An 11,629-nucleotide genomic window follows, 5' to 3' on the forward strand; every position below is an offset into this window, starting at 1 on the left:
AAAAAGTAACTACAGTACTACAATTAAGTTTATAAAAAAAGAGAGCAAGAAACTGGGTGGCTACTAAGGCATTAACCTAATACAATCCTGCCTTTAGTGCATGAAAATTATTATTACCTGTATTGCAGTGTTGTTATTATTATCATCCCTTAAGCCCTGAGTGACGTTCCAAAACGTCCGTCCAGCGTGCCCCGGGTGACGTTCCAGAACGCGTGCCTATTCCCGCCACTTTAAATGCCCAGCGCAGGTTATCAAGTTCCAGTGTGACTATTTGCCTGTCATACCACACGCTTGGCCACAGGGAAGCTTCCTGAACATAATTACCTGCTTTGTTTGTTTCATTTTCATGGTTTGCCCATTTTATCATGTTGTATCAAATTAATATTGCTAAAAGTAGTGTACAGTGGTCCCTCGGTTAACGAGCACAATCCGTTCCAGCAGGTTGCTCGTTAACCGAAACCATTGTTTCAATGGGTTTTTGGGTAATTGGTTCCAGCTCACCGAAAATTGCCTAAATTCAACAAAAAAGGTAGAAAAGTACACTTACTTTGAAGTGTGTATGTAGAAGGCTCCTGGATGATGATGGGAATTAGAATGGGGGTGGAGGAGAAGGGAGAAGAGAAGGCTTTCGGGTGGAAGAGAACTCACCCCATGGCACCATTTCACCCATAAAATTTTAGTTCTCTTGGTGTAATTCAAGATTATTTTCTTTAAATCAACACTGCACAGCATAATATATTGTCAATATGTAAAATAAATTTCAAAATGACCAATAATTTGCTTGGAAACACAGAAAAAAAGCGTTTAGTTGAAGAGTCTCTCAAGCAAAATGTTACCTCCACTGAAAACAGAGAGAGACTAACGCCTGTCTGGTGTGTTAACAGGCTGGATGGCACGCCAGAAACTAGTTTCTTTACCTTCAATTATGTTCAATAATTGTTAAAATGACTAAAAAAGTTAATATTAAACTTTTAAAATTATTGAATAGTATAAACTCCTTGATATTTACTAAAAATAGTAAGGAATTTAAGCCCTAAAACCAATTACTGTATTGGCGAACTAATACTACAGCTGGTGGACCGCCAAATGCAACCGAAAACATGTTGAAGTCCGCTCGTAAAAAACTCATTAATCGAGGGATTGCTCGTTAACCGAAGTTAAGAATCTTATGGAAGGTAAATCGTTAACCGAAATCTCGTTAACCGAGGGATCACTGTAGTTGTATTGTAGGGTAGTATTACTGTAAAACAATACTACTATGATTATGTTATAAATGTATTTATTTGTGGAATTATTATTATTTTATACATTACTTGCTCTACCAAACGCAAAGACAGCCTGGAAACCGACTGGTGAGTGTTGCCAAGCACTTTTTATGAAAATTTATGCAAATATATTCTAAATTAATTATTTATAGCATATAAGTATTAAGATCAGTAAATATATGCATTATTGGCCACCCTGGACACAAAGGTGAGCTAAAAATAGCTGCTAAGTGAGTAGGGACCACGAGCGTCAGCTGTCAAACCAACATTGCCTCCTTATCTCCCCCCCTCCTCCCTCCCTCTGTGCAGTCACAAAAGTTTCTAGAGGATCAATATATACAGTCTCTCCTCGACCCAACGACCTGGTCGTAAGTCGAAAAAGCGAAAAATAATAGAGAAATTCTAAAATGGTAAATTCAGTACAGTAAAAGTAATCAATAATGAAAAATGAATAAAGTGTTACTGTGAACTTACCTTTAACGTAGTCAGCTGAATACACACAGGGCCTCAATAATTTTTTAATTAAGCATGTAGACTACATTAATTGGACGAAGCAGAGGAGGAGGAGATAGGGCTGGGTGTGTCATCAAGTTCACTTTCTTCAGACAGGCTAACATACTTGCTTGTTGAGGGTATTGGACCATCTTTAGGGAGTGTAGAGGCAGCAGTGGTGGGGCGTGAGGAGACAGCAGTGGGAGACTTCTTAAAAACTATGTCAAATTTAGACTGCACAGTTTGCTTTTTCTTTTCATTGCACATCTCCCTGTAGCAAGCACGTGCATCTTGGATCAGTCTGTCAACTTTTGCAAAACGCTCAACATTTTGATCCATTTCTTCAAACATTTGCATCCCCTTAGTAATAGTAGCAAATGCCTCTGCCATTTGTTTCACTGAAAACTTTTTGGGGGGTGCAGGTTCTTCTACATTTTGTCTCTCTTCTTCCTCTGCAATTTTCTGTGCATCCAGTTCAATACGATCCTCGTTACTTAGGTCTTCTGCTACACTTTTCACCAACTGCTCAACATCTTCATTATCAATTTCTAACTCCAGCTGTTGACCCATCTGCACTATCTTGTTACTAATCTCAGAAATTGCTTCATCTTCACTAAATCCTTTGAAACTGTTCACATATCTTTTCAGGACCTTCTTCCATATTCCATTCATGCACTGACCTGTAACCTCATCCCATGCTGCAGCTATGTTCTTTGTACATTGCAAAATGTTGTAGTCCTTCCAAAACTGAGCGTTTTCTCACCTTCAGTAGCAGCAATAGCCTGAGCGAAGGTCGTACGTAAATAATACACTTTAAAAGCAGCAATAGCACCCTGATCCATGGGTTGGATGATAAGAGGTAGTGTTAGGTGGAAGGTAGACTCCCTTAACATCAGGGTGCAGGTCGTCCAGATGTGGTGGGTGTCCCGGAGCATTATCTAAAATTAATAAAATATTGAATGCAACCCCTTGTTGCAGACAATACTCCTTGGCTCATGGAATGAAACAACCCAGGAACCAATCCTCAAACAGTGCAAGGGTCATCCATGCTTTTTTATTACTTCGATAAAACACCGGCAGTGTGTGCTTGCTGACATTTTTAAAAGCCCTTGGGTTCTCTGAATGATATATCATGAAGGGTTTTACCTTGAAACCAGCTACATTCGCCCCCAAGAAAAGTGTGATTCGGTCCTTGAATGCCTTGAATCCCGGCATGGTTTTCGCCAGTTTCATCCACATTAAATATTTGCTCAGGCAAATAATTTCCCTCCACGATGACACAATCTAGCTCCTTAAAAGCTTTGGCAGCACCCACATCAGCACTTGCTGCCTCTCCACTCACCTTTACACTGTGCAAACTGTAATGTTTCTTAAACCTTTGGAACCACCCATGACTTGCTGTGAAGTTTTGGTCGCACTCATCTCCTGCCTGTTCTTTCAGGCTTTCGAAAAGGCTTCTTGGATTAGCCTGTATGGTTAGAAAGCTTAAGGGTACACGCTTTTGCAGCTCATCTTCCATCCACATCACAAGTAATTTTTCCATCTCGTGGAGAGGACCTTTTTTTTTTGTTATTATTGTTCCCTTCATAGGTGCTGATCCTTTCACTACCTCACGAATTCGTTCCTTGTCCTTCAAAATTGTTGATATCGTCGAGTGAGAGAAGCCAAAGTCGAGTGAAATGGTTGCTACCATTTTTACATTTTCATATTGCATTATTTTCATTTTCATCTCAAAAGTAATTGATTGTCTCCTTTTCTTATCAGAACCACGAGAGCTCTCACTTTTACGCTTGCCAGCAATTTTAAAGGGAATTAGAAACAACAATTTTTTTAGTACACAGCACCAAACACCAACTGAGCGGGAAAGGCGTGTATGCTGTACACCACGGGGCAGCCCAGCCCACGCTGTCGTGATAATAATTGGTAAAGAATTATCTTTGTAGGTCTGTCTTATAACTAGAGCCTTAAACCTCTACATTAATTCCTCTTCCTTAATTCTTTGAGTTTCTAGATGCTTTAAAGTTATAGCCAGTAAAACATATTGTAATATACTGTACAGTAAGGTACCTGTTAATAATAATAGTGAATTTTTTTACTTTATTTGCAGCTATAGACATTTAAGACAATGTTACATAATTTACCTCAGAATTCTGGTGGGAAGAGTTGGATGTTTGCTGCTCAGCCCTGGAGTCCATCATGTTTAAAGGTGTCATTGGTAACTGCTCAATCTTGGGTTGTTCTGAACTCTGGCCTTCATTACAAACATTACTCTGATAACCTCGGAAAGTAAGGGCCTTGGGTATCTCTGTTCGGCACATGAGACGCCGCTGAAGAAGGGAAGTGATTTTGGACGCTGTTGAGCTTACAGATTGTAATTCAGTGTTCATAGCTTGCTTCTTTGTCTGTAACAAGATTTTGTTTTTATTTCAATATTCCTTCATCATTTTTAATGAAGGAACAATATGTCTTAATTTACCTACAAAAGGATAGCACAAGCAGAAGCTTGTCTTGGCATAACACAAATCACTAAGAAATTTTAAGGAGAATCAATGCAAGACTAAATTTCTTATTTGACAGAATAAGGAAACAATACTGAGAATGACACATGGCCAAGTGCTGTGACTCAATTTAGATACTGTATACTGTTTGATACCTCTGTATTAGAAATATATATGTCATCTATCATCCCTATTATGTACATATTGTGACTTAAGATGCATAAAACATTTTGGAACTACTGTACAGTATATTAAATAAGGATGGCAACAGCAAAGTACAAATGAGAATTTGTGAAAGCTAAGAAAAAGTGCTAAAGTTTACTGCGGACCTTGGAGGATGGAAAGACTTCAATATTCAACAGTGAAAAATACAGTGATACAGGAGTACATGTTCTCCATCTTCTTAATGTATGAGAATTAAAAGTTTCTTAAGTGCAATGAAGGAAACACATGATTAGCAAAAAAAAAATTTCACAAGTCATTCCCCATCTCCAAATATGTGCATTCCAGTATATATTGGGCCAAATGTTTGATGAAAAGTTCCAGCTGATCAGAGGTGAGACATAGGCTCAGATAGAGATACAGTAATCACTCTGTTCGCCGGAATCTTCGATCCCCAGAACTCTCCACTAGCGAGAGTTTTTTTTTTTTTAAAAACCTTCCAAAAAATTCTGGGAAAAATATTTCCATTCCAGGCATGGGAATGAGTTTCCGAGGATGGAATCATGCGCATTTCTGGAAAATTGAGAAAATCTCTCAGTTCCGTGCAGGAGAAGTGATAAAACACACTGAGCGAGCACGAGATGCTGGGTGGGTTGTCTCGAGCAAGACCCAAGCATAAGGACAGTTCAGGGGATTAGACACGTAAAAGCTGGGTCGCCTACTGAAATCCTACCCTAACTCGTTTAGAGTCGACTGTGATTTTTGGGGGGAAATTTGTTTATTTTATGATAGTTTTATTAACAAGGTACATAATGAACCTAAATATGGAAATTATGGTGAAATTGCATACTGTCGTTATAAATGAATTACAGGCTGAGGAGTGAGGGAGGTGAGCAGTCCAACCGGCACTCCCTCCCTCCTCCTCCCGGCTACACACCCAGACATACCGTTGTTTTGTATTTTTCTTTTCATCCCATTTCTTTGCATTGTATAAAACTGAATAAGGCTTTCCAAACTTTAATTTTTTGGCAGTGGAACACTTATGTGATTTAAATGTCCATGGTGATGTATACAGTAGTCCAGTGAGTCCTGGCGAGTTGCCAAATAGCCTGCTACTCTCATATAGCTGTACACTCCATCTCCCACACATAATATACCCCTACCCTCTTAATTTTGATTTTTTTTGGTACTTTTATATTAATGTACAGTGATCCCTCGGTTAACGAAATTTCGGTTTACGAATTACCTTCCATAAGAATATTCAATTCGGTTAACGAATTCCTTACGAATTTTTTCCCAACATGTTTTCACCTGCTCACCAGGTGTAGTATTAGTCCGCCAATACAGTAATCGGTTTTAGGGCTTAAATTCGTTACCATTTGAGTAAATATTAAGAAGGTTGTACTATTCAATAATTTTCCAAGTCTTATATTAAAATTTTTAGTCATTTTAACAATTATTTAACATAATTGAAGTACAGGGAACTAGTTTTTAGTGTGCCAAACAACCACTTGACTCACCCAGAATGGCGTCAGTTTGTGTCTCTGCTCAGTGGAGGAAGCATCTTGCTTGAGACTCTCTTGAACATAAACTATTTTTACAATACAATTATTGGTCATTCTGAAATTTATTTTACATATTGACAATATATAGTGCAGTGCAGTGTTGATTAATAGAAAATAATATTGAATTACACCTAGTGAACTTAAAATTTTATGGGTGAAATGGCAGCATGAAGCATGGGGTGATTTCTTTTCCACCCCACTTCCTTCTCTTCTCCCTTCTCCTCCACCCCCACTTCTAATTCCCATCATCAACCAGGAGACTTCTACGTGCACACCTCAAAGTAAGTGTACTTTAATACATTTATTTTTAGTTTGTATGTAATTTTCGGTGAGCTGGAACCAATTACCCAAAATTCCATTGAAACAATGGTTTTGGTTAACAAACGACCTTTTGGAACGAATTGTGTTCGTTAACCGAGGGACCACTGTACAGTAATATATAGTATTTTCTTTATTCATAAAGCACACTAGCACATTAAGATGACTTTTTTGATACTTCTGTGATTACTTACATTAAGTATAACAATGGCATAGCATGCAATTATGTGAAAGGTGATCGACATATTTTGGCATGGGAGAAACTAATACCTGTAGGGCATTTTCATTACTTATTATAGTTATTTGTACATTATACAGGCATTAGACACTTTTAACACTATTTATACATCATATTTGGATACATAGACTTGGTATAAAACAGTGGATGATGCACTCAAAGCATAAGTGAAACAAATGACGTATAATGAAAATTTCTTCCTATATTTGTTAGCAACGTATTTTATACATTCACATATGTGAAATGTGATATGATATATATTGGTACAACGTTTAACGAGGAACCTCTGTACAGTACAGGAGTATTAAACATTATTTTGTTTGCATAAATAAATAAAGCTCTGTGCCTGTCATTGTGCGATGCATAAACTCTGAAAACTTCCCAGGATATGCAAAAAAAATTTCCATACCCAGAAACCTTTCAATCCTGGAACCACTCCTTGAAATTTCACATTTGATGATTTAAAAAACTGCAATTTGAAGAGATAGTCAAAAGCAGTTATTACGGTGTTTTTGTTTTTGATTCTGGCTATTTTGCACCATAGTAGGAAATGGTCTAAAAACAAATAAATATATGCCAAATTAAAACACATCAGATTATTTGTAGAAACAGAATTCAAGATACACTAGACTAGTAACTGAATACAGATACAAACTTTTTCCAGGGATGATGACTGACTGGTCCTGGTGTACACGGAGTCACTGGTTAAGTGTGAACATTGCAGCTGCTCCTTCTGTAGTAGTTTCTCTCGCTCTACCTCTGCTACCTGTTCAGAAATAGACGAACATTAATGAAGAGCAATCCACACTTATTACATGAACAGCTATTTGTAAGTAATACTAATTAAATGCTTAACACCTGTACTACAAAAACTAAGTAATTGTTTTACTCACCCAATCAAAACTTTAGGAAAATCCTTTAATTCCAATTCATGGCCAAACCATAACTGGGCAACTCAAATAATACTGTATGCTCATTAAGCCATTGGTCTAGACCCAGGAGACATGATATTAGTGGCTAAGACTAATTTCAGGATTAATCTGTTCTCCCCTATTGCAACTAATACAATGTCCAACTATTAAGAGGGAAGGCAATGAGGTTAGTTGTGTAATATCTATCATTATACGTCAATCCTTTATGTAAGGCAGTGATGAAGTATCAAAATTAGCAGACAACTTACTGGTTTATATCATTGATGTTCTACAAGCTGTACAAACAGAACTGCTGCATCTACATAATTATCACACAACAATAAAAAGGTTGCAACACAAATTGATGCAATGTTGCCATTAATATCACGTTTCTTATTTATCATTCCAGACTTATATACAGTACTACAGAATTTAAAGTCATCGTTCAAACTAGAGCCTGTTGGGTGTTGGGAGTGATGTTATATAGAAGGTGGAGTGTGAGGGGTGATGTCTGGGTTAGTAGATACTGAAGCAACAAGATAGGCACAGCTAATATTAATTTTACTTATTGTATGAAGAGTTCTTTAATGATTTTTTAATAAGTTCCAGTAATGTCACTTGTCCCATGTACAGTCCCCCCAAAAGTATAATTAGCCATGGGGTCAATGTGATTTGAAGCTTTCCAAGCAACGTTACACGCCCTGTTTCTGAACGGCTGGTAGTTCTACATCCGTGACCTTTGAGCATGAATGAATACATATACAAGTTTTCAAACGATACACACATTATTATAGCTTAATGGATTTATTGTTAAATTGAAGTATCTAGTATGCCATACAAGGATACAACCACAATAGAACACAATATTAAAAGAAAAGACAGGAAAAAATCTCACTGGATTCAATTGTATAGTATTGAACTGTACTCACTTTTATGTTGTTCAAAACTACATAATGTAAATTGAGGTTCCACCCATATCTATTGTAAAGATCAGTTTATACAATATATCTTTAATAACTAGAAATAATTGAGCAGCATTAGAAACACTTGCCTGACAGATGTCATGAAGAGATGGATGACGTGTGAGCTTCCGAGTTTGTTTTGAAGTGATGTCTTCACTACGAGTTCTCTGAAGTCTACTTCTTTTAGCAGCTGCAGGTAACCCAAAGTAAGAAATATAAAGACACATTTGCTCCCCTTAATAATTAATATCCTACTTGCTGACCTAAAAATAATGTTTGAAAAAATAATGTCGGATTAAAACATAAATAAAAAAAAAATAAAAAAAATAAAAACTAATCCCTTTGGTATCAGTCCATTTTATTGTGTAATTTTATGTAAGATAGCCATCTTGAATTTTAAAAAATTACCACCTGCAAAGGCATTTACCTCAATATTTCAATGTCTAAACCACCAAGGTCTTCATGTTTATGGCTAAACATAAGTATCTAAGGGCAAAGAATCCAATGGTACCAGGTATAATGTGGTACAACCACTTCTAAGACCATTTTGTCTTTTGTCAAACAATTTTTATGGTATCAATATGTACAACCCAGGTAGTAGGTAGTAGGCAGCTACCAAACAGGGAGGTACTACCACCTGGAAAGATATTGGAAGCATTATGTGTTATCTAATGGTAGACCCTACTGCTATATGGCTTCACGAAAATCGTGACCAAGTCCCAGGTTTCTGATCTGACTTTCTGCCTCATTTACACAATTGCAGGGTCTCAATTGTTTCTCTTACTTGACAACACAACATACATATAGGGTTTCTCACTATTGATTTTTTGTTTTTCATTTTGTATTTCTTTATGGTTCGTTGTTATTATTATTATTATTATTATTATTTCAGTGTTATTATTATTATTTTACTTTACTTTTTATTATAAATTTTATTTACTCTGAATAATTATTACATTTTCACCCACGAGGCCCCGATGTGGGTCAGTGACCTGTGCCCGGGTGAGCTAATCCCCGTAAAAAATAAAAAATAAAAAAATAAAAAAAAATAAAATATCGAGAAGGCGGTGACTGTGTTTACAGTGGTTCCCTTTGTTTTATTTTAGGTTCGGCAGGTTCCAGTACGTGAACATCATGAGTGACATACCCAACCTTGGTTATGGAGCTCATCAAACCCATGAATCCACAAACTGGAAGTTGTGTATTCTGTACCAATCTGCTGACACAAGGAAAGGAGGCAATTGTGCAACAGCCCAGAATTGACTCATATCAGCAACTGTTGGAGACAGTTCAAGAGAAAGTCAGTTTGCTTGATGGCAACTATGTTCAAGGGCAAAATCGACTACAAGACTGCACAAAAGAAAAATTTTCCAGAGAAAGCTATGGCACCATACTTGCTACTTCACTGCAGCTAACAAGGACCGGATAGTGTGCCAGAGACTGCAAAGCCTATGCATTATCAACTGGGTCCTACACTGTCAAAAATCGAGGACGTAAGAGAGGAAGCACCAAAATAGATAAGTCTGACCAATCTTCTTCTGCCAGGTAGTAAGCAGCGACCAAACAGGGAGGTACTACCGCCTGGGATGATATTGGAAGCATAATGTGTTGTCTATGGTAGACCCTGCTGCCATATGGCATCACAAAAAAATGTAACAGTCTCAGGTTACTGATCTGACTTTCTGCCTCATTTACACACAATTGCAGGGTCTAAATTGTTTCACTTGCTATTGACAACACAACATACATACGGTACAGTATACCGTTTCTCACTTTTGATCTATTTTTTTCATTTTTTTATTATTATTATTGTTAATATTATTATTACATTTTTGCCCCTCAGACCCTGATGTGGGCTAATCCCCGTAAAAAAAACAAAAAAACTTCACATGGTTGTGCACAATGACACTGGACAAGGACCGGTGCTTCTTCTGTTAGAAGGCCAGCAGTTCTTTAGAGCAAGGAATGAAAATGCTGGTAAAGATATCAGACACTGTAGAGATGACCCTAGATGCCTCATTCAAAACAAGATTGAACACGTGTATATAACCCTGTGATGCACATGCAATCGGCATTATCTACCACAGATTGTGTTGGACTAAACACATGTTCTGTGTTTTGCGAGACAAGCAGCAGAAGCAGTGTACACAAAGAGAACATAATGCAAAGTGCCTGTCTGATTGAACTGATCAACCTCATTGATGTGCAAACTCAGAACCAAGCACACCTCTCAATGAATGACATTGAAACCACATATGTCAACATGCTTGGTACAGATGGCTTAGAAGACCATTCACCTGCATTCAGTAGACAGTAGCTGAAAGACATGATCCTCACCGAGTTGCCAAGTATGACATCTGTCCTCTACTCTCCAGCTGCAAGTGAGGAAGACCTGGTCCATTCTGCTATCACAAGTGAAGGTGATGACATGACCAATAGCAAGGTCATCTACAAAGCAGCACAGATGATACACAAATGCATTGCTGACTTTACCAAGGAAAATCCAACCAATATCTAGCAGCATTGGCTAGTTTTTATTAAAGAAGGGCAACAAGGTTCTTGAAAAATGTCAAACAATATTCATCAAAATGTAGTGGAATAAATGTAGAAATATTTATCAAGCAAATGTAATTAAAAAAAAAATTTTTAAGTACCTGTCCTGTATAGTATTCAAATAGAAGTTCAATCCACTTAAGAAGAATACTAAAGTATCCCTTCCCCGCACACACACCGATAGGTTAAAATGTATGAGAAAAGCATAAGGATATACAGTACACAAAAAACAAGTACAGTACCTGGCAATGTAGATGCTGAAAAGTCTGTTGAGAGTTTTCGTGGTCGCCCTCTTTTTTGTACTGGTGGAGCAACATTGGAGGGTGTAACATCATGGTCACCGAGAGAAGTAATGTTTTCCTTCCCTCCACTACCTCCTAGACAGGATGGCAGTAATGAGTGGCGGTGGAGCACACCCAATGTGACTGAGGAAAAAACGCTTATCACTGTTCAGTCATAAAATACATATTAAACTCAACACCACAAAACCTTTCATCAACTTCTTCAATAAGATTTGTCTTTTACATGAGTCCTTTATCTTGACTTACACCTTCCTTATCTCCCTTAGGATACACACCTGTACCAAAGAAGGAAGCACTTATAAGAGTATAAAAAATGTATGTGTCTGTGTGGATGTCATGCTAAATCTAGATTCAGTAATTGTA

At 37.4% G+C, this 11,629-nt stretch overlaps 1 protein-coding gene across 2 annotated transcripts in view; it reads right to left on the minus strand.

Moving 5' to 3' along the window:
- The window catches only part of LOC121862283, a 41,667-nt gene that overhangs the window by 12,488 nt on the left and 17,550 nt on the right, over positions 1 to 11,629 (minus strand). For both annotated transcript variants that reach the window (XM_042360412.1, XM_042360411.1), the window contains exons 8-11: positions 11,207 to 11,389; positions 8,501 to 8,601; positions 7,194 to 7,304; positions 3,899 to 4,159 (exon numbers count right to left, since the gene is read on the minus strand). In XM_042360412.1, the coding sequence (XP_042216346.1) occupies positions 3,899 to 4,159; positions 7,194 to 7,304; positions 8,501 to 8,601; positions 11,207 to 11,389 (656 nt within the window). The remainder of the gene's footprint in view (positions 1 to 3,898; positions 4,160 to 7,193; positions 7,305 to 8,500; positions 8,602 to 11,206; positions 11,390 to 11,629) is intronic.

This window comes from Homarus americanus, unplaced genomic scaffold, assembly GCF_018991925.1.
Source record: "Homarus americanus isolate GMGI-L3 unplaced genomic scaffold, GMGI_Hamer_2.0 scaffold31037, whole genome shotgun sequence".
NCBI classification, from domain to species: Eukaryota; Metazoa; Arthropoda; class Malacostraca; order Decapoda; family Nephropidae; genus Homarus; species Homarus americanus.